We start from the raw sequence: 24,109 nt of genomic DNA, 5'->3' as shown, positions 1-24,109 counted from the left end.
GGAAGAAGTTCCAGCCAGGTGGGGGTCTGGTGTGACCAAAAGTGGTTAACTGGCCTTTCTCACCCTGATGCCTTTCAGCAAGGGCTGCTTTAATCGTTCATATCCTTTCTGCCCTCCCCCTTCCCCAAATACTCCCGCTAAAGCTGCTAATGTCCTGAGGAGGTTTCAATTAACATAATTTCCTTCTTCCTTGGAAATCTGTGATTAGTTAAGGAGCCTCAGAGAAGGGAAAGAAAGATGTAAAAAGAATCAGCTTTTTGAGCCAAAAAGCAGCCCAAGGGTCAGCAGAGTTTATGTTTGCTTCTATATACTCATGCCATAAAACTCTGAGATGGGGTTATAAAATGTTTTTTTGGAGAATGCCATAGCCGCCAATACAAGCTGTAATGGAGGAGGGTTTTGGCAGGGCTATATCCTATTTATGGCCAGCAAATTGTGTTGCATTTGGACCCTCAAAGGCCTTTGCTCCTTGAAGATACCCAAGAGAAGTTCAGGAGCATTTTTACAGTCGGTAAAGGCTCGGTTAAAGCCATCAGTGGTCATCAACAGATCCAAAAAATGTGGTTGTTATTAAAGAAAGAGGCAGAGCTTGCCTTATTTTATGTATCATCTTTAAAGGTAGTGTGCTGAGATGTGCCAGGATTGCCGTCTACTGGTTGTGCCTTACAGCTGGGTGCTGGAAAGTGGTGAGCAGGTCGTGGGGATATTCCTGCTGCGGGACTAGGCAGGAGCCTGCTCCTTTCTGCTTGCGCTGCCACAAAGTGGTCTGTGTGTTGATGGCTCGGTACTGCAGGCTTAGACCTCACTTCYGAAATGCTTTATATTAGAGGGAGCAGACAGCAAGATCGTCAACATACGTGCAGGCCTCAGTTTCCCCACTGCATTCAAATGCCTCCCTCTGTGTTACGCTCTGTATCAGCAAGATTGCCAAAAGTGAAGCTCCAGCCCGTGAAATCACGTGTTTGCAGTGACCTTCCCGTACCCAGCTCTGCTGCTGCTTGGCTTGCACAAATGAGAACAAAGTGACACTTGTTTGCCTCATCCAAAGAGCTCGGTCAAGCAGGTGATTGTCTTGCCTCCTTTTTCAGTCCCRAAACAAAGCGTTGAAAGTGTTGTCCTGCGATGTAAGACATCCCACATATTCCCTCGGGGTTGAGTTTTGCTTTAGCGTACCTCTGCTTTCCGAGTGAAGAGACACTGAAAGGAAGAGAGATCGGGTACCCAGGATAGAGGGAAAAATTCCTGAAATGACGAAGTTAGGAGAAGTATGTGAGYGCCACTTCTCTGCACTCCTCATGGGGTAAGCTTAATAGCTCTGGTTGCAATCGCTAAAGAGCTGGTTCTTCATTTGCAACCCTGCCAGAAAAAACTGAGCGAGAGGAAGAGAAGTCAATCAAAATCACTTAAAAAAACCTCATTGTTTATTTGACTGGGGAATGCCAAGAGGCCAGCAGATCCGAGACCAATCCGAAGCCATCTCTTGCAGCAAAGACCATAGTTCCCAGCAATGAACTCCTGCTCATCTGGAGAACTAAGCTCTCCAAAGCTTGCAGCTTCCTTGCTCAGCCAGGGTGGCTTTTGTTTTGTTTAATCCAGTGTTTCCGGAGCAGGGCCAAACGTGCTGCCTCACGTTTGCGTGAAGGTGTGGGGTTTAAACTCCAATGGCACCTGAGCCTCCAAACCCAGGTGTATCTAGTACTGCCAAGCAATTCGAAAGGCACACCTTGCGTTCTTAAAATGAAAATATCCGGCCATTTAATGTTTTGATTTCCCTCACGGCGAATCAGGGATGTGATAACACAGGCCAACGTCTATGAGCAAGGAGGCAGCTTATCAAGCCTCCAAAGCGTTTGGAGCCCCAAAGTGCTATCTCAGCGCTGTTTCATTTTGTTTGGTCTGCTTTGGTTTCTAGTCAAAGCTAGATCAACGTGGAAGATTTGGCGTCAGCGCCGCTTTCAGTTTCCGTTTGAATTTGAAGCCCCAAAAATGAAAGAGGGGGAAGGGAGGCAGGAAATACAAACTGAAACTAAAAAGGAGACTTGAAGAAACCCGAGCGAAATGGAAACTCTGAGTTAACCGAGGTGCCTTCAGCTGTAACGATCTAAAGCTGTAGCTGGCCTTGGAGTGGAAAATCGTACTTCTTCACTTAAAGAAARGGGGAGATCTTCCCTTGGGAGCGCTGAGTCTGGCCACTTCAAAGGTTTTAGTTACTAAAATATTGCCTGTATCAGCTGGCTCTTCTATTAGGGATTTCTGTGGGGAGAGCCAGGATGCTTTGGAAAGTCATTTTTCATGGGAAACTGAGGCCCAGAGCAGTAACCTGAGTTGCCAGAGGTTGTTCATATTCTAGGTTCAAAAAAGCTGGAATTTCGTGACTTTCAGGCTAAGGCTTTATCCTCCAGGCTATAATGTTTCTCCRGGTCTTCAAGTTGCTTTGCATGGTGGCTCAGGGTTTTGGGCTGAGAAGAAGCAATTTCCGACCCGAAGTTTTGAAATTTGCCCAGTTCACAAATTATTATTATTTTTTTTGTTATTGTTGTTGTCGTCATTTCTCTCACTGCGTGTGGTTTCTTGTGGGCTGGTTCTCGGCAGTTCATTTCTTGGGAAGAGGTTAAAAGAGCGTCCTGCCAGCCCCATGACACGTAGTTTCAGTAAAGAGGTGGCTGAAAACAAGTCTGAGTAAATGTCTTATTTGGGTGTTTGTAGTCTGACTCAGCAGCTCGGACCTTGATTTTTGTCTTTTCAAATGAGTGGGTGGGAGGGAGAGGTGACAACAGTTTAAAGCTGTGCAATTTCTAGCATCTGAGCTTGAAAAATAGCGTTTTACAGTAAAGGCTATCAACATTATAATATTCCTAATTTGCTCACTGGTCCCATTGCTGTAGCGTTTTGCAGCCAGAATAGTGGGTCAGGGCATGCTCATTTCCTAGAGGACGTCTTTCTTGGAATATTTTAGAAAATACAGAGAAGCTTAATCCTCCCCTCAGGACTTTGCTGTTTATACTGGAGGAAAATGTGATGTGCAAGTGAATGTCTTGAATGTGAAGGAGATGATGAAGTGACATGATGAGGACTGAAGAAAGACTGAAGTTTGTTAGAATTTGATTGGCAAAATCTGCCCCAGATTTTGAATGCAAAAAGGTCCCATCCCCCCAAACAGTAATGCTTTTGTCAGAAAATGAAGCTTTTTTCAGTCTTCAGATATCCACAGAAAAGTGCTCTGACATCCTCGACACTTCATACTAGCAATGTGATAGGACTTTCGTACCAGCTGTCATGCCATCCCTCAGCAGCATGAGTGTGCTCCTCCTCTTGCCAGCGTGATTAGGCATGATGCAGCACTGGGGAAGCTCCTCTTTGAAGATAACAAAATCCTCTGCTCTCAGATGGGAGGAAACAATCACTATAGTTTCACTACTAGTAGTATTGTAGCTACTGTAAGAGTTCCTGCCTGAGGTTGAGTGATCCAGGTCTCGGTGCTAGGTATGCCTAGATTTGTCCAGTATTTGGGTGGGATAGCTTTKGAAAGTCTTAAGTTCTATTGGCATAAATCAGGGAGTAGTGGTTGAACACCTAGGGCTTACAAGGTTACATATAATCCTGAAACTGTACGAGCTGAAAAACTTCTTTTAGGCCCATTGGAGAGAGAAGTCTTTTAATAAAAAGATGCCTTGCCTCTGAAAATGGGAGGAGGGAAAGAGTCACAGAGAATTAAAGTGAATTTCCAAATACCCAAAGCTCACAAAGGGAAAACCAGGTCTAAGACCCCAAAATTTCTCAGCGTCAGACCAATCATGTAGTCATTTGATGACACTGTCTTTGCTTAGCCCTGTATGCTAGTTCAGAGTATTTGGATCTCGGTGCAGAAAGYGGAAATGTGAAATGATGTATTTCTGGAGTGGCTTGGGGGTTAAAAACTCCAGATGTGAAAGATGGACCTACTGCTCTTTGGTCTACTGCAGACCTCCTTTGTGAGTGTGGGTCACTTTGCACTTCTCATGGTCACTTTGGGCTTTCACTGYCAGCTATAAAATGGGGAGCATCCTAATTTTCTTCACAGGACGAATCTGTTGTTTTCTGGGAAGCTAAGAGCTTAGGGACCTTAAAGTGTTCAGGACTCAGGCTGGACATCATTAGCTCAGTGTTGGTCACTCCAAACTCCTATACCTCAAAACAAAACAAAAAAACAAAGCAACTCTAATCCATCCCCCTTAGCTTTYCCAGTGTTCGAGTGTGCTCTGAGTCCTCCCTTCCCATTGACTTTCAGTTTATTGTTATCACACTGACTGGGAAATTTTGATTTTATGCTGTAGTGGATAGGTAGTGCTTGACACTGCTCCCCTTGCCTTCCACTCTTTTTCCAGAGCGTGATGTAACATGATCTTTGGCAAGTTCCCTTTTGTTCAAAGGAAAATCCAAACGAAGGAATCGGATTGACTGTTGGGTTTGTATGCTTTTCTGTTCACTGGAACGTCGTCCCATTTTAGTAACATAAAATGTAAAGATTGAGGAACCTGACCCAGCAGGTGACAACTCTTGGGAATACAAACGTTTGGTTGTAGGAAAAATCTCTGTTGCAGCAGCGCTGTGGAAGCAATTAGGTAGAGGATAATGGATGGGCTGCAGTAAGATATGAGGGAGTAATTCCGTGGAGGTGCTTGGTGGTGAGATCATAAACCACAAGAGCAGAGCTTGGATCGGTTTATGATGTCAGCAGAAACCCTTGGTGGAATTTGTCTCCTCGGACAACTGCAGCCTGACTGCAAGAAGACTTTCCTGTTGTTGTTGTTGATTTTAACTAGTCAGTTCCCAAAGGTGGAATCCCTGCTGCGGAGTGACTCCAGTAATGTTAAAGTTAGTAATGATGCTATGTTTCAGTTTTAGGAAAATTTGTTTYCTATTTCCACTGCCACTACTGATGAAGTATTTTGCATTCACAAAGCTTTTTCTCCTTTCCAAAGGCTCCAAGAAGGCTCCTTGGATGGGGAAAGAGTTGTTCTGTTATTAGTAGGAACCATAAACCCAGGTGCTCAGAGAATCAACTCTGTTTTCTTTGAGGCATCTGTTACCATGCTATACATGTTGCCTAGCTATATGTGCATACATGTGGAGAGAAAGTTGCAGAAAAATGGGGAGCTTAAGGCAGGTAGCGCTCTCTTAGCTCACTGGCGGCAAGCAGAGGAATGGTACTGGGTGAAAACCTTGACCTGGCTTGATGCTGATCTATCACAGTGTCAGGCTGAAATATGAAAACATAACCAAGAATCGTAAGGTACCATCTTCGGGGCTGAACATAATATCTCTTTTCCTTCTCCTCTATGTTGGTCAAGGAGTTGGGRCTCAGGTGGAGGCACACAGTTAAAGGACGGGCTCTTTCCTTAGTAGTATGTGCAGCGATACCTACCTTTTTTCTCATCCACCCTTCTCCAAGATTCCTGCCTGGGATTTCTCTGTAGACTCATGCAAAACCTTCTGCTTCTGGAAAAGCAGGGTCTGCTATTCATCCCGACTGTCTCTCCCCAGCGTGGTTTCCTCACCATTAGTTCATGGAGCTCTAATGGTGATTATTGAGTTGTGACTCAGCGATGTCTGCCTTGAGGTAAACCGACTGTAGGTCTTTTGAAACCTATCTCAGTGAGAGGCCCGTGGTTTTGTGCATGCATATACCTCTGTACTACCCTCATTTTATACCACCCTTTAAAGACAAATGCAAGATGAATTCCTCTCCCTTTTAGGTAAATACATACACAATTGTGTAAGTGGACCCGAATACAGTTAAATTCCGTATCACCATATGTATCAACCTTTTCATGTATAAACAATGTTTCATTGCATTTTTTTTCTTAAGCTGAAGAAGCAGCAAAAGGGATTGTGTTAGCTCAAATAACACATTCAGCCCCCCTCCAAAAGCAGTTTTTGCACTGCTTTTTCATTTTCCGAATAAATGACTTTGTAATTATTCTTTTTTTACCAATTACTTTTTGGGTTAATCCATTTTTTAAACTTGGAGGTTTTCATTTCAGCTTGAAAAATGAACAAAAATTCTATTATTCCCAGAGCTTTCTTTCCCAACTTCCGTCCCCAGCCTGACACAAATCTTCAGTGGTGGTGGACTGTATAACCAGCTCTTTTGAGATTATTTGGCTTTTCCTCTCCTGCTTTCTCATTCTGTTTAGCAGGGTCAGGAGATTCCTGATAAGGTTTAGCAGCTAGTGTGGATCAAAACCAAGGCAGACCTGCAGACCCCACGCATACCCAGTCACGTCTCTCTTTGCTAGTCTGCTTGTACTACTGTAGGAAAAATAAGGTGATCTGGAGAGCAATGAGAATTTGCAGTCTGGCAGCGCAGTCGTTATACTCGGCTGTGTCCGGTGGGCTTTCTCCAGCCCTGTTCAGGAGATGAGGATCTCCCCTTTGCCTTCTCTTCTCGGTGGGAAGCTCCTTGCCAGGGGAGCAGCACATGAGCTGATCTATCTGAACAGGTTAAATAAACAGGACTGTGTTTGGGTTAATTGTCACTGGTTCTGCTGCTCTCCATTACTGATCTATCTGGGAGCTTGGCCAAGGAGCAGATGCGAGAGACAGCATCATCGCCTCCCTCCTCGTCCTCATTGTGTCTGGCTTCTTCTCCTACTTCTTCTTCTTCTTTTTTTTTTTTTTCTTTTTTTTTTTTTCCCCTTCTTTTGCTGAGCAAATAGGCCAGATGGCAGTGAGAGGAACAGACAACAAGTGAGCCATGGCATATGGGCAGCCTGTTTAATTTCGGCTCCTGTTGGGAAGTAGCTTGCAGGGAGATAAGTTACAAAAGCAGAAGAGGAGGAGGTGTGTGTGTCTGAGGGACAGAGGGAAGGGATGACCCTTCTTGGGGAAAACCCAATTCAATTTGCCATTGCCGGTCACTGGAAGCCACATCAGTCCAAAGCACTTCCATAAAGTCTAACCATTGCTGCGAGCCATGACGTGGCCAAGGGAGTAAGGGGTGCAGGGGGCTGAAAACCTGGCCGCATTCCTGACACAAAGCACTAAATTAGCTGTTTCCATGTCAGTTTGTGTAGGAAGTCTTGTCAGCTGCAGAAAGGGAGGAAAGATGGAGATGTCTGTCCTCAGAGGAGGAGGAGGAGGGGTATCCAATTTCCGTCTCACCTACCCTCCCCCAGCCACGCTCAGGCCAGAGTTGCTGCTGTTGTGGAGGTGGGACCCTGAGCCCAGCTGCAGGAGAGGAATTGTACTGCCCTTGAAACTTTTTTAGTTGTGCCTATGTTTGTGTAGGCTTGCATATGTGTGTATGTGTCCAGACTTGAGTATAGGTGTTTCTACGTATACATTAGAGTGTGTGTTTGAGAGAGCTCGAGATCATAGAATCATAGAAACTCCTTCTGTAAGGTGTTTTACATTTTGCTTGTTTATTTTTAAACACCTTGACATTTTCAAACTTTAGAATCATAGAACGGTAAGGTTGGAAGGGACCTCTGGAGATCATCTAGTCCAACCCTCAGCATAGCTCATATGAGGATTGAACCCACAACCTTGGCATTAGCAGCACCATGCTCTAACCAGCTGAGCTAAACCTGCCCCCCAAGATCATCCGCCCCTTTGAAGGAAAAGGGGCTACAAAACTAAGTAAAAAGTAGACACACAACAAAATAAAATGTGACCTCATAATAGTGTACTTTACAACTATTCCCTTTCTCTTTCCCTTCGCTTTTCCTCATGGATTTTCTCCCTTTTGTTTTTGCTTTTCAGATTCAAAATGTTAACTGTGAAGTTCTTGCTAGCTATTCATTTTATTTATGCATTTGGATTTTATTGAGTGATAAAAAAGCAGATCTTGCCTTGAATGTATTTCAGTGATTTAGGGATAAAGAATTAACTACACTAAATTTTATATATGTATGTATGAGTGTGTGTGTGTGTGTGAGGCTCACTAGTTTCATTCTTATGGACTAGGGACTTTGGAAAAGAGTAGAGGGTTTAGGTTTGTTTTTCTTGCTTTTCACAAATGTGTTAATTTTCCGTCAAAATGTCATTGGAATGCAATTTTCAAAAATGCATAAGCAATTTAGGAACTTTAGAAGTTTTAGTCCTGTTGACTTTCAGTGAGATTTGAGGCTCCTTGGTACATGCTTCATCTCTGGAAACCGTTCTCCTTCACCCATGAGATGCTTTTAAAAATCTCCTATTTTGGCAAGAAAACTCCCGAGTTTTTTTTTTTCTTTACTCTTCGATGGGAATGAGCACCCGGCCTGAATCTGAATACAATCAGTTGTGTAAATCTGGTCCCTTGCCCATGTAGGGCCGTTGAGAGCACTCTGTAAATATTGTCAGCATCTCGATCAGCATCGTGGAGCTTAGGCTCTAYGCGCCTGTAGATGCGATTCAGCTGTGAGCTCCATGCTTGCACTTGGCAGGGTGGGAAAACTACAAACCAATTAGCTCTGGAAATCTCAAGCCCTGTTGGCAGGATATATAGGATCCTTGGTCGCAGTTGTGCTCCGTGCTTGCACAAAGAACTTTTTATACAGCGTTAATTCTGTGGAGAAGTTTTTATTCACTAGAGAGTCTGAGGAGAAATGATTATGCATCACCGACTTGGTGGAGCAGAATTTTAACTTCCGACTCAGACATTCCTTTGCTGTAGTTGTAACATGAAATAGAAACACAAGCCTGTGATTTATTGGTGAAATATTTAAGATAGATTGTTAAATTATTCAAATGGCAGAGTTCAAAGCATGCAAACAAGTGAAAAAAAAAAGTCATCCAAATAAGATCTCAATTTTCTTGAATTTCAAAAACTTACATTTGGAATTGCTAGATATGTAAAACAAATTTAGTTATTGCAGCGAGAAGAAAAATATGGTTTAAAGTGAAAGATCTCAGCATTATTATTCTWCCAACAAACTTAACCTTGAATCTTTCTCCATCTGATGATCCCTGCAGACTGTGTTTCATCTGCATTGCTAGTAATTGTTGCAGCTCTCCGTTATTTCCTGCCATTCAGCTACCACATCTTTGGGCATGCACCCAACCTGGCTGCAGTTCTTCCTCTGTCTGTGAGTGCTAAAATGCTCGCTGTTGATAAATCTCATAAAACAGATCGAGGAAGATCCTCGATCTTCCTGCCTGTGGTTCAACTATCACCTCATCTGGTCTTGCATGTACAGTTGATCTTCCATTCTATCTTATACTAGAGAAAAAAATCTTTTAAATCTGCTCTACTTGTCATTACCCGGTTGCCCTCTGCCATCTGGATTCACAAGCTGTCATCTTCTCGGAGGAGGAGATACAGAACATATCCATGGTCTCTAAGGACATCAGAGTTGTGGGAATAGTAGTGTAGACCCTCTGAAGTAAAGGGTGGGTAAAGCATAAGGCTTTTTGTGGAAGACTTAATGCTAATTCACTAACTTTCAAGAATGAAGTGTACTGAAATTGCTAAGTCTTAAGGAACGCTTGTTGTTGTTTTCTGTTTCTGTACACCTAAGTTTCTCTAAATCTGATACTTTACTGGTTCCTACAGCTGTATCTATTCTGAGATCAATGGGACACTTTAAAAGCGAAGTTGGYTGGAATTTGACACATCGTCAATTAAAAAGCCTGGGAAACGTGCATCAAAATCTCTAGACTGCTTTGAAAACTTCAGCCCTTTCTCATCATCTGCTCCCGTTTCAACACAAAAAAGAAGTGTTTTTCAAATCTGACCTCCTAAAGCTAACACTCTATCTTGCACAGGGTAGCTGAGGAGAAGAAAACGTGTAAGGTCTGACTCTTCCAGATATGTGGCAGCTGAAAAGAAAATAATTAGGACCGACAAATCCAAACAGCACTTTTGGAAATGGTATTTATCCTTTTTGTGTGTGCCGTCTACTTCTACACCTGCCTTCAAAGGGAAGCTGATAAAGAGGATTTGCTTGGCCTTTTTGTGGCCGTTGGCACATGCATGGAGGCGGGGAAGGGTCCCATTTGCATGCAGCGCTGCAAGACAGATGCTGCAGGTGAAATTACCCCAGACAGCGGGTAACTTCTTGGACCTCAGTGTGGCCGGGAGGGAGGGGGGTTGCTTAGATGCAAAATGCTCTGCTTTTTTTTTCCTTGGAAAGACCCTGTCTGTGGTCTTTTATGCTTTTCAGGCCGTAAGGGCTGAGAGGGACGAGAGCAAGCGTGCGCTCGTGTTTGTGCCTATGCAGCCGCTCGAGTGGGAAAAACCAGCCTTTGAGGTTCACACAGGAGGAATTTGTGATGAGGACAACGGCGCGGAGCAGAAAGGCACATCCTGATTTCTGAAAGTGAGGCGTGCACCCGYRCACACACACACACRCACGCACACACACGTACGCACATGCACACACACACACACACAGGCTCGCCGGCCTTTCTGCATAATGTGTGCAAAGCGCTGCCCTTTAATGAATGCAACCTAGGGCGGCTGGGATGCAGCAGGCCAGACCTCACCATTAATAAACTGGGAGCATTCTTCTCCTTTTGAGTCCCTTTCAATGCCAGCCCGGCGGTTTGATCTCCCTTGAATGCTGTTCCCCCTCATTTGGGGCTCCAATTCTGAGAAGATTTGGCGCATTGTTTGAGGTCGCAGGATGTCGGATTGATTTCGAAGCTTTTGTATTGACTCCGGGCTCCTGAATGAAGCTGTCATGTGTGTCTGCGGTTGGCTAGCGGGCTGTCCGGCTGCAAGCTGTGCCTCCCTTTGTTGTTTCGGCCTCATTGAGCTGAGGGAAGAGGCTCATTTCAGGGTGATTTACCACCACCCAAACACCAGCTGTCTGTTGTGCTGCTGCTTGCCTCCACCTTGGATTCAGCGCGCGTTTCCCCGCGTCCCCCCAGCCCCCCTTCTCCTCTCCTGCTCTCCCAAGCCCTTCTGGAGGCACTCGGGCACCGGTTCATCGAGACTCACGGAGCATCGTGGTGGAGCAGCAGAACAGTATAAACGCTGGATGCGTTGTTCTTCTCAACTTTATTTTTGCAAGACCCAGTTTTTAGGGTTCACTGTTGGGGTACCGTGCCCRTATCTTCTTCCTGGTGAAAACGTGTGGGCCTAGAGGGGAAAAAAAAGATTGTGGTGCTTATGTAGGTATCAGGGGCTAGGAGCTGTTTTGGTGGAGGAAGAACAGGGGAGGGACTGCAAATTACTGTGCTGCTCAGCGTCATACAGTTTTTAAAGAAAGGTGCTTTTCTGTGAAGCAGGAAGATGCTTCAGCAGAAAAAATGCTATTAAAAGCCTCRGAAAGTCCACGCTGGAAGCTTTGCACTTCCACAGGTTTCTTCTGAGACACAGGGCAAGTTGGTCAACCATTCGGCGCCCCAGGTTTTCATCTGGCAGTGCGGGATATTAGCAGGATATTGCAAAACAGGAGGGATGGAGATAGGTCAAACACCTCCAGTTGCCAAAGGGGAGGGGGAATAGCATCTGCTAATTTAAAGGAAAGGCTACAATAAGCCRGAGGGGGATATTGGTTGCTGACATAATCATGCTTTTGGCAGGATTCGCAGCTTTGTTACTGAGAGGTCTTTTTGAACAGCATGAATTTTGGAGGTACAAGAAAAGGCTTGTATCAGGTGTTTGGGGATAAGAGTATTCCCAATATTTTTGGTGGGCATTGCTCACTAGCAAGGAAAGGTGATCTGAATTGCAGAAGTCAGATCCCAACTCAASTTGGTGGCAGCTCCGAGGCGTTTGGCCTGGCATGGTTGATCCAGGCCCATTTCCATCCAGTCTTCCCAGCTGGCAGAGGCAGGCCCTGGTGCAGCGTGCACGCGGCGAGGGGGACTGTGCCGGAAAACCTGGCGATGGTCGGGCTCGCGGCCACCTCCGGGGCTGCCCCGGCYGGGGTGATTTGCATGTGCTGGTGCACCTCTCTCCAGAGTTGCTCAGGTGAAGTGAGCTGTAACCAGCCCTCATCTGACTTCTGCTTTGACGCAGTTTGGGGGTTTCTCAGCCACGGGGCCAGGCTGTTAAAATTGGCGATGGATCAGCTCCCGTCACCCATGCAGCTGAGATAATTAAGCCTGCTATTATTACTGTTATTTTTTTTCCTGCAAACTTTGGCCAGCTGCTGGAGCTTGTGGAGTGGTGGTGGCAGTGGTGGAGTGAGGAGGAGGATGCTGTAGTGCCTCTTCACTGGCAGTGTTTGAAACAGAGGGATAACAGGCCACGTGTGTTTTGCTCTTATATGCCCGCAGAGGAACCTTCTCACTTTTTGTTTGGGGAAGAGGGGGCTGGTGATGGGATGAGAGGCAGCAAAAGGCAAAGCGAGCTCCATCCTTTACAGGGACTTCATCACTCCTACCTGCATGCAACTTGGAGCATCATGCCTCCAAAGCAAACGGCACGCGAGCATTTAGAAACTATACATCTGCACGCTCCCAGGATCGCTGCTCCCAAACTGTTCTCCTCCCTAGTCTGGTTATTAAAGGGCCATGAAAATGATGCTCTGTAAATTAAGATCAAATATCCATAGCTCCCGGTGACTCTCTTCGCAACGTTCTCCTCTGCCCTGAAATCACCGGGAATGTGGGACCGCGCTGCTGGGCAGCGGACGGAGAGAGAGACTAGGAGGCAACAACCTCRGCACGACAGCCCCGGCGAGGTGTTTTAAATTTCCTAACCAACTCCCTGGGCAGCAGCAACTGTAAAATAACACACGCATAAACAAACCCAAACTCACTGACCCTTAGCACCCCGGAGGGCTCCGTTTCAGATCTCTGAATAAAAGCTGAAGTTGCATATGCATGTTTAATGTAACACAAGGCGTGTGCCGCGGGAAGCGTGCTTTCGTCTAATCTGGTTCCAGACAGAAGCATCCAAACAGAAGCCCCATTCTGTATCCCCACTGAACTGCCTGGTGTATGTGAGGAAACCCCGGCATGACAAGGCCTCCATCTGCTCTTAAACGGAGCTGCGACTGGCTGCAAATGTTGTCCATATGCTTTTTTTTTTTTTTCCTCTCTCTCTTTCAACTTAGCTGCCTAATGGTAGACACCTATCCCCAAATTAGGCATCTGTTCATAAAAGGACTTTTCCTAAGAGCTGGATGAGGGTAGTAGCTGATGCAGGCGATACACATTGAAAGAGGTTGATCTGCAGTTGGAGACAGGAATATTTGTTGAGTTCTTCGTTTTCGTTTGCTTTTCTAGAAAACAAATGTCTCCGCCCCAGAAATGCTTTTGGGTACWGTCAAAGGAAAAAAGAAACTATCAAGGTTTGGGTTCGGATTCCCCCTCTGCTCTTGKTTTTCCAAGTGATTATGGCCAACATCTTGCAATTTCTCTCTGTTAAACAAAACTGGTTATACTTCCCTCTTTCGTGTGAGAACATTACCCTTTTTTGCCGTGAGCTTAGTTTGCTTGAGAGTGTATCCAAGAAGTGAGAAGCCAGATAAGGATCTAAAAATGGGAGTTCTTCCTCAATTTGTGGTGTAAAAAAGGCTGGAATATCATTTCCCACAGGGGAAAGGATACTGGGACAAGCTGACTGCCGGGAAGTCATATATGGATCCAATTGCTTAAGCGCAGGCGTATGTTGCTGCTGTAGACACTCTGATTTAGGAATCATGCCTGTCCATTAGCTACCATCAGGAACTGTGTGGGTCTTCTTAGGTCCTCCTGYATTTCAGACTTGTCGTATTTCAGATACTCTGGGGTATCTAAAAAGGTTCCTTCAGTTAGACAGATGAATCCCTCCCTACACCTCAGTTTCCTATCTCTAATAATTTAAAGCAATTGCTTTGCTTGTTATTTTAATCATTCATGTCTGGGGAATGGTTTTAGAATTTAAGATACTACACATTGAGTCATTATGGGATTGTAGTAAAGGGGCAAGAGCAAAATACCTTCAAAAATAGGAATCTCAGACAGGCTGCCAGTTTTAGGTAGTCCCCTGAAAACACTGAATTTTGTTTGGGTATAATCAGCAGCCTGAGCATGGGGGCATTTTGATTAGGTATCAGATCAGGGAACAGTCTTTTCAGCATGCATTTGGAAAGAGCAGAAGGAATATTTTTTGCATATTACCTGGCCTTTCTGGAACTTTTGAGGTGTTGGGGGTCACAAAATAAGAGACCTCACCACACCTGGCAGGTTGCAGACTCCCGAAGTTTATCTTCCTGTTTGTAATTCCTGCCACCAAGGGTCATCTCTCTGCTGCYGCCTGACATTGAAGAATGGCTGCAATTCCTTTTAATCGTGCCCTTTCTCTTCCTCATCATTTAGGGCAGAGTGTTTCCACTTTGCTAAACTCATTAACTGCTCTAATGCCGTAGTCTCCCTTTCCATATAAATCCATCCAGCTGAAATCTCACTACTCTCCAAAGCTGCACACGAGTAGATTCTCCTTCTGGTGCCCAGCAAATGCTGAAAATATTTATTTTTCAGCTAAAGACAGCAGAAATCTGTAAAAAAAGCAATATCTTTGTGTGTCTCTGAGGGAGAGCATGTAAATATGACAGGTTTGTGGGGACTTGATTGACTGTATTACTATTCAAGCTCAAGGAGTTTTTGACCAAATCTAGAATCCAGCTCCTTTCTACCACAGTGATTTATGAAGACGTCCAATTTGATAAGCTCCAGACATGCTTTGGTGAAGAAACAAAGTGATCCAAAAGATCCTGAGAACTGAATCAGATTAATGTGAGGGACCCTGCTGCTTGGATTATACTCAGTCAACCTTATGGGTTGTCAGCAAAAAGAAGTTTATTGAGCTCAGGTTATTTCTCAAAGTGTTGGCTATAGGCAGAGGGAGCGTGAGGGTACTCTATTTCTTTTGAAATCTCCACTTGCTGTTGCATTTTAATGGYGATGTAGTCTGCTCAAGCAGACTGTAGTGGTAGGTGAGCGTAAGCTGTTGAAGTCATAGCAAGGACTTGTCAGCAGTTATATGGCCCAGTTCTGCAAAAGTGGTTAAGTCATAGCCATAAATAGGTATTTAGCTAAACCTAGTTACYCGAGAAGCAAATAAGCACTAGCTTGCTAGTGGTGCACATTACTGCTGGCATATGAGCTTTTACTTCAAGTCACTTGAGCTTGGTCATTGTACTCCTCAGCTGTGATGGACTTGTTCTTATTCCTGTGGGTGTATGAAGCATTTAGGTCATTTTGATTCCTTTTCAGCTTGGCTTGCCCGTATTCCCTCTCTGTATTTCTGCACACTTTGCTTTCCTTTTGCCCCTCTCCCTGTCTGCATGGCCTCCCTGTTGGTGCTGCTGGCCTTTGAGGRGGTCTCCTTGGCTGCTTGCAAGCTACTCCTCTGGGGCAGGGCATCTCCCAGCAATGCAGGATGAGTCTGCAGCTTCCTGAATGCCCTCTTTTTCCCTGCCACCTGTCAGAAATAAAAGCATGTTGGACTTTGATGGTTCAGATTGTGCTGATGTTTTTCTTGAATTATCTCTTATAGGGAAAAGTCATTGGAGATGCAAAACTGCTCATGAGTTGTGGTTGCAGAAAAGGGAAAAATGCTCCAGTAAAAGACTCAGAACAGGTCAGTCAATATGTACCTTAACTAGTGGAAATAAAAAAATGTGTTAACATTTGATTGATTTGAACTGTGCTGTTGCATATCTGAGTTCCTGGACACAAATGGAGTCTTTGGCATGTCTGCGAAAGATACTACATTAATGCTTTTAAATTTGTTATTCATAGAGAAACCCTCAAGTGAGATCAAGGATTCATTGCACTAGGAGCTGTTAATGCCCTGGCCTGACTTATTCCCGTCTGGTTTATTTATTCATGAATTCTGTTTCCTAGTAATAATCCACTCCAGGCAATGCCTTTCTTAAAGAGTATTGCGCTTCATTGCTGGCTAAATGCATACAACCTTTGGTCTTACACTCTGGCTGTCTCTGGATGTGCGATAGTTACAGAGAAATGCACCATTCTTCAGAAGCTTTTGTTCTGAAGTGACACCACCAAAAAGAACATTCTTTATTGAGGTTGCTAATTATAAGCACGTAAAAGCTTGCTCAGAAACAGAAAACTCATGGCCAGGTTTCAATATCCATTATTCTGAAGGAATGGCAACTTCTTCTAAAATTAGTGAAACTGATATCACTGTTGAATTTTGCTGGTAGAGTTGAGCAAGTGCAAGTGAGGTGCCTGTACTCGGACCGAGAGCCAGCCAGAGGTCTGCTCGCCTCCTGGTTTTGGAGCTAAGCTAAGCTGAAATGTTTGAATCTAGAGATCAGTCATTCTGAAGATAGAACAAAATTTGATTTCCATTTTATAAAATGAAAACATTTTGTAAATATTGGGTCATCTACTATGAAGTGTGGCAGCGTGACGCATTGATTTCACTTGTCAGATCACTGGCTGGCTGTTCTGTAGTGCAACTTGTGAGCAACCCATCAGAGCAAGTATAGCCCTCAAGCTGATTCAAGCAGTGCCCACAAAGCTCCAGGAACTCCAGATAATTTACTGGTGGGGAAGAGAGCTGAATTCTTGGGAGGAATATTTTATTATTATTATTTTCAGCGTGTATATTCATAAGCCGTAATTAATCGTGATGTCTCTGAACTTCGTTTTGTTATGATCTAGGAAGATCTGAGTAGTTTTGACCGTGTGAATAGATCTATTTATCCTGTGGCGAGCTCTGTTGTGAGGAATGCTAGTCACATTTATAAATGCTTTGTGAGATTGGGTCCTTCATTTTTTTAAAAAAAATAGTGTCTTTAAAATAACCAATTGATTGTCATGAGCCGTACTGTCACCACTGAGACAATGATACGTGTTACTTTTCTTTAAAAAATAGCTTTCCATTTTGTCAAATAGAGTCTTAATTTTCTCATGTTGAGGTTCTCATGAATCAGGAGAAAGCTAATTTAAAAGAAAAAAAAAACACTTTTACTAGTTTTACACTTCTGTGTTTTGATGTACTCTGGTTGAATCACTCTTGATGTACAGCAGGGCTGGAGCGGGGTTGGACCACAGATCCCATGTAGCAGAGATTAAAAATGAAATGGGAACATTTGGATTGGAAAGAGATTTTACAAAACACTGAGTGTTGGACCTAAAACTCATTGATGGCAATACTTTAATTATAGAACAGGCAGTAGTTTTTGGAGAAAAAGAAAACCCATTCTATTTAATATTTTCTGGAACCATGATAAATTATTTCTTTGCATTCACTTGCTTTCTGAAATCTAATGTTTGGTATCTGGTGATGTGTTGACCATCTCAGTGTCTGTTTTTTTGCTGGGTAGCTTCAACTACCATGCGAGTGCTGAATCCAGAGGCTGTAAATAGTGTTTATCATACCTCTGATGGGATACTGTCAATATTTCAGGGGACTGGACATAGATGGAGAGGAAATTAGGGCAGGAGGGTGGGTGGCAAGAGTGGAACATTTGTCTACGAACGCGGGACCTCAGTGCAGCTTATAAATTATCCCCTGGGCCTTGTAGGTAAACACAGACTTCTATGGTGACATCGGCTGGGAAAGGCAAACACTTGCCTATGATTGTAGGCTAATCCTTCAGAACACTAATTGCCAGAAAACCAAGGAAGCATTATTTTAGGAGCAGCTTGTTTCACTTTGTGAAGGGGAAAAACAGTGTGCTGGATTTAGTTTTGTTTGCTAAGGTCTTTTTTCTTTCCCTCCGCCGTTCTCGTTTTAAAGATTTTACCTTCATTATTGTTGTTGGGGACCTTGGGACTTTTTTTTTTTTTTTTTGGTCTCATTTTGTGTTTTTCTTGTGTGAAAATGCAACTTAGTTGTGTGTGTTTTTGTATCGTTGACTGTTTCAAGGCTTAGGACTAACCATCTACATTTCAGTGAAAGATGGCGGGGTTTAWTTTTTTTCCYGTAACTTGCTTTTCAAATGAATTTGGAGGCTTGCAAAACTTGCTTTTCAAATGAATTTGGAGGCTTGCAAAAAAGGTACAATACCCTGACCAAAAAAAAACAAAAAAAATCCTCAGTTAAAGCAAGTCATGATTCCATGGGGGGTTCATTTATTGGTGTTTCTCCAGCATGCCTCTGGAGGAGAAGGCACTTTAACCTTCTCGGCCTGTGATCTCTTTTCCTGAGACTAGCAACCAGAAGCACCTATCTGGCTGGATATTTTCCATGGTGCAGTCACCAGTGAATAAATCCTGACCCTCTTGCTGTCARGAGCAGAGCCCAACCCTCACCTTGGATCTACCCTAGAGCAGGAGAGGAGCCACAGGGTCATGTCAGATGGTCTCCCAAATCGTGGCAATTTTCAGTCAAATCAAACTGTGCAAGCTGAGGTGAAGGATGAAGCAGTGCAATAGAAATCCTGCAAGATCTTCAATAACCTTGTGGTGTGTACAGCCAAGCATGCTGTAGGCCTAGACCCCCATCCTCCATCTTCCTCCTCTGCTGTGGATAGTCCTGACAAAGATTTGGTTTGGTAGAGCGAGATGACTAAGAGGAGTCCCRAAATGTGGTCACCTCCTGGCGGCAGCACAAAGCCTCTGCACCACAAATGTCCTACTGTAATTGCAAGGTTAATATATGCCCTTCAGAGTGGTTATTAGTTTCCCAGTAATTTATGCCTCCCCATAAATTATTATACCGTTGCTTATTATTGCTTATAGAACGGCAATAGGGGACTAGGATTTCCTTGTGCAAGGTAGTGTAACATAAAGGTGTGAAGATGGTTCTCAGGGAGCGATTTCAGCTGTGTCATTTCTGTACTTTCTGAGGAAGGCAAAATGTCATTTTAAAATGGGGAAAAAATGTGTGGGATGACAAATAATGTGTGTATTGGAGACTGAGAAGTAGAAGTAGCAGAGCTCCATATTCTCAGCAGATGCTGCTGTGCCTGCTCAGAGTTTAGCTTTATTTGTTTTTCCCTGCTTCTCCCAAAAGGTAGGCAGCTCATCAATGTTTAACTTCTCTTTTCCTTTTTTTTTTTTTTCTTTCTGCTTAGCTTTTCTGGTGGCTTGTGTCAGTTCAAGTGTTACTGAGAGCTCAGGTCCTCCTGTCCTTCCGTATGTTTGTTTTTGGTTTTAATATGATAAATGCATGCCTCCTCTGGAAACGATATCCATGCTGCAAAGTAATTATTTAGTGAATAGTGGATCCAGTTCATGTGGGCAAGGATCAGATTAATCATTATTAATCATGACCCCTCCGACAGTAACCTCATCCCTTGCCTAAGTGCTGCTCTTTATTAAGAAGTAATAGCTGTTRGGGGATGTCTGGGCTACTGCTCCCGTTACACCACCAGAGTGCTCAGGACTTCTAGCAGGAGGCAGAGGAACTTGGTTCAAAATTAAAAATAGAAGCGTATGGTCCATGTTCCAAAAATGAAATAGGCAGCTTCCCTTGTGGGCTTTTTCGGCCTCATCTAACGTCCTCCTTTCCCCTGAAGCCTCCTGAGAGCTTTCCTTCTTCAAAAGATTGAACTCAATGTTGGGAGTGAAATAACATCTCAGATGCTTTTTTATTTGTCTGCTTTGCTTTTTGAATTTGGGTAGATCCCACTGCAACCTARTGCACTTTGAGGCCAGAGCCTTGCAATCCTTACAAGGATAAGATTTTCATGTCCAGTGCAGTGGCTGCCCCAGATTTGAGCAGCTGAGGAGACCTGAGATGGGTTTGGCTCTCTGGGACTACAGATGTCCTCAAACTCAAAAACCTTTATCAGGACTTTGGGATTTATTGAAAAAGAACTCTATGTTCAGGCTCAAACCACAGCAGTGTTCACTTTACGCACCAAGCTGTGAAAAGTCCAGCTTCTCTCAGAAGAAGACTGGACTTCAGATTGGACTTGAAGTCCAGTCTGTAAGTCGCCGGACTTGGCATTGCAGGCCTGTGTATATACCCTGACCACTTGTGGCACCAGAGATCTGCTGCCAGTAGAAAGTAATTTAATTCAGATTTATTGTGGTTTTCCCGGCCCGACAAGTTCTTTTTTYAGAAGGTAAGATCCTGCTGTTAATGGAGGTCATCATCATTTCAGCAAAAGCACAATGACTTAAGTACTGGATTGAAACTGGTCTCCTCAACCCCCACCTCAAAAAAGCCACCTTAATTACTTTTTAAAATGTTTTCCTTGACTGTATGGAAATCCAGGACAAAAACCCTTTAGAAAAGAGCAAAAGAAAGAAAAACCTCTTTTGTCTCCATCTAGTTCTTCAATACCTGGAGGGTAGCAATAGAAATTTGGAGCAAACCTGCCACACTCTTTTGATCTCTGCCAAAGTTGTTGTGGGAGTAACATAGTTTAATGGTTGAAGGAGTTTATTGAAGAATAAAAGTAACAGCAAAGACAAAGGGCCCAATACAAATTATCTGGTAAACCGCTGTCAAATTTTACGTGCTCTGGGCTACTGGTAATTTCCCGTCTTAAAAAAAGGGAGGGGGAATACAAGTGAGGGAAGGAGGAAAAAAGTATATAAATAAACCCACCTCTTTCAATAGTTAACTGGCTTGGACTGAACTATGTCGGAGCTAAATTCCCTTGGCAGCCAGTGCTGCAACATCAGCAAGCCTGGATTGCACCCTTACAATGTTAATGTTTCTCTCCATTGAAAGAAATAATAGGAGTAAAAATAACTGGAACCATTGGCTAACTGTTAGACATACACAGGTGGGAGAAAGCAGAAGGGAAGAATGAGGGGAGAGAAGGAGTCAGTATATTATTATCCGCTGCCTCCTGCTTTGTTTATGACAGAGTTKGACTCTGTTTGCTCAAAAATCATTGGATTCTGCACAGGTTATTTAAAGTTGAAGCAAAAATGAAAATACCAAGACAGAGGGCGTGAACTGATGTGTCCCGATAGTAAGCACCCTTAAAAATGCTTCTTTCATTGATTGAAGCAGGCTGGATGATCACACAAGGAACACAGGACCATAGGGGACTTCCCTGCATCATCCAGCTTAGACCTCTGAGATCTCAGGCAGCAATTCCACATGGCACAACTCATAAACGCGTCTCTTTTTGGCACTAGCAGCTATTAAAAGCAGTCCTTGTAGCTCTGTCATTACACTGACTCCACTCCTGTTCGTCTTTTGCTCTCCAAAACACTCAGTCACATAATACTTCTATGTTTTGTTCCTGCTGCTGGGTGAAAGCTTTTCCCCCCCCTACGACGTGAGTGTTGGTCTCCATGAGCTGGATCCCTTTTGCTTGTCCATTCACCCACCACAATTGCCTGCTACAGGTGATGCCACAGGAGGAAAAYTATTCCACCTGGTGAACTAAGGCACTGTAGAATATTTAATCCATGGAAACTTTCTTAAAAAAAAAACTTGAAATCTCTTCCTGTCAGTGGCATTTGACTTTGAGACAACTGGAGTTTGAAGGATAGATTCGCCAGTTACCTTTTCTCTGGATCTCCCAAATTCCCAGAGCAGCTGTACTCTGGTAATCATTGAAATAAGTGCTAAGCATCTAYGTTGATGACGATTTGGGAAGGTTTTTTCAGTTTTGTTCATTTGTTTTGTGGAATTGAAGGAGTTGTGAAATGGAAGTTGTATGGAGAAGTCCCCATTCTTCAGATTTATGTAAGTTTTTGAGGTATCATGTTATGAAAGAAACTTCCCAGATGTAGGCCTCTGAATGAAAGAGAATGAGGTTGTGGGTGTCCTTTTGCAAGTTCAGTTGCAATGGGTGTGTGTTGAGGTGGGTTACACCTCTGTTCATACAATGCCATTGGAAATCTGACCGTTTTAATGACCTTTTATAATTGCCTATTTCCTTTTCTCACTCGGTTTATGAATAGTCTTCTACTAACTTCAAAAGTTTCCCGCCTCATGGTCTCCTCTTACAGTTCATATTCATTTCCAGATGGGTTGGGCTTCCTGTGAAGTGTAGACTGAAGTTAAATAGACTCTTTCCTTTCTAAGGAAGGGGGTGGTTGGGAAAAATAACCACCAAAAAACTCACCGTGCCCTTTTGCAGGAATGGCTCCAGAAATGGCAGTAAATTGTTTTTTCTTCAGTTGGTTCTGAACACATGCTCCAACGTGGTGTTCTGCTGCCGCTAGAGAGGTAAAACTTAGGGCTCTGACCTTTTGTAGCGAGGGATGATCCCATGACACTTTCCCTCCTGAGCTGGAGTGTGCAGCTTTTGGCAATGGATATTCTGTCGAGATTCTAATTCAGGAAATGTATTCTGCCAACTTGACTTGACCCCATGTGTTCAGCAGGATACATTATTTTTCGCTTCCTGCCCTAAATTGCTGTGTACTGCCACCTTATATTGATAGGTCCTTTGTTCCATCTCAGAGGTAGTTTCATTTCAGCGCTGGATGAAGTGAATCTGGCCGGTTTTAAAAAGCAATTTGAGAGCCATCTGAATGAAAAGTGCTTCACACATGAAAAAATTAGTGTTATCAATTGTCATCGTCAGCCTCAAGTCCTGAACTTGAAAGGGTCATTTATACTTGTCAAAGGCAAACACCCGTGAGCATGGTAAAAGGGAGCTAAAGCAGCCGAAGAAAATGCTGTCTCATGTCATTTCAGGCTCTGGAATCCAAGGGAGTATTAATAACTATTTTGTTGTCTTCATTGATCTCTCTGTGCGGACGGAGGAAGAGCGAATTGGAGGCTGTGCGCCACCGAGCCGCCCTGAGCAGTTTTGAGTTAGCAGCTTACCTGCTCCTGCAAGACTCAGAGCAGAAACGACATGTGTAAGTGGGTTGTGTTGGAAAGACAAAGGCACGGACAAAAAAGTAATGCATTAAGATTTGGACTGATTCCTTTGAGCAAATTCTGCCCCCAGATCTTGGGAGGAAGGTATTGGGAGAGAGGACTCCTCATAACACACAATTTCTGAGGATGAGGAGATGCTAACATCTCTGCTCAGGCTTCTGGTCTATACCCAGCTGAATAAGGACCATTTTTCCCCCTTGCGCTCTATCACTTCTGCTGTGTCTGCTGCCTCTGTATCTCCCATCTTGTTCCGCTTTCTCCTCTTCACAGATACCAACATGTGAAGACATCATGGCAGGGTTAATATCAGTCAGCCACCTTTCAGACAACAGATGCCACATGAATCCAGCTCTCATCTGCTCTGAGGTTTGTTTAAGCTAAATGGCCTGCTCCAGGCAGTGATGATGTGAGGTGCAAGGAAAGGGCAAAGACCTCACGGAGAATGGCAGATGGTAGGGAAGGACCTGCTCATTGCTTGGAGCGTCATGCTTGCAGCTTTGTGGAACACTTCACGCTCATCTCTGTGTGGGTGTAAAATCTGACCCAGACAGAATGGGAGTAGTTTGCACCCATCTTCTACTCACATTATCCTAGATTAAGTGTCAAGATAAGATGAAATTCAGGTCCTGAATCTCAGCAGGTCACCTGTCAGATGTTGTACCCTATATTTTATTGGCATTCAGAAGATGTTCTGTTAAAACATTAGTTAYTCATGGCAAAGAATTTGATTTTCTAAGCAAAGGCCTGGGTGTTGCAAGGATATTCCACCTAGTACACAATATTTTCTRGGTCTTTTGTTCAACTGAGTTTTCCAGAGACTGAGGTGATGACTCTTCCTGACTTTCTCATGGGAGCCTGCTCTGATGTTGAATTGACCATGCTGATAGGAATATTTCTGTGTCTCTCCATCTAACAGTCCTTTGATAATTTTATTTCTTTATTTTTCTATTATATTGTTATATCCTACTTGATGAATTTCTTATTTGTGTTTACAAGCCTGAATTGGCAAGAGATTCATGGCAGTCTAAGACACACATGTACCTTGGGTTTAAAATCTGTTTATATAGGGTCAAAGTCGGATTTTAAAACATTACCTCCTGGAAGCCACTTAGAAAGCTCTGTTAAAACAAAACAAAATAAAAAAAAACACTTTAGCTAAAGTGGTCTTTGAGAAATAAAGGAAAGACTGGTGCAGAGGAGAAATTGTTCAAGCTGTAATTTGAAAGTCAATATAGCAGGRCAATTTTCTTCTGTAAGGCTCGATGGGAGAAGTCATTCACTGTACTGAGCCAGCTCACCCTTCAGTGCTTCAGTCTGCCACAGGTTTCCTGCACAACTAGACATGTGATTTAATTCTCACAAGACCTCAGCTCTCTGTTTGTGGAATCAGCACAGATATCCTTCATGTTAAAGACTGGGGAGTACTCAGATATTAGAGTGGGGTAGGCCTTGCATGAGGTAGGTTAACACTGGCTTGAAATA

General features: G+C 43.7%; 1 protein-coding gene across 2 annotated transcripts in view; it reads left to right on the top strand.

Annotated features, from left to right (window-relative positions):
- The window catches only part of SETBP1 (SET binding protein 1), a 240,819-nt gene that overhangs the window by 17,828 nt on the left and 198,882 nt on the right, over positions 1 to 24,109 (top strand). Inside the window, exon 2 of one of the 2 annotated variants that reach the window (XM_085322234.1) lies at positions 15,401 to 15,484. The exons of the other annotated variant lie outside the window; for it this stretch is intronic. Coding sequence (XP_085178360.1) covers positions 15,401 to 15,484 — 84 coding nt within the window. The remainder of the gene's footprint in view (positions 1 to 15,400; positions 15,485 to 24,109) is intronic. 2 annotated transcript variants of the gene reach the window in all.

The sequence above is a fragment of the Rhea americana genome, unplaced genomic scaffold, assembly GCF_003343005.1.
Source record: "Rhea americana isolate MKP2758 unplaced genomic scaffold, rheAme1 scaffold_75, whole genome shotgun sequence".
NCBI lineage: Eukaryota > Metazoa > Chordata > Aves > Rheiformes > Rheidae > Rhea > Rhea americana.
This window is presented reverse-complemented; position numbering and strand designations above follow the sequence as displayed.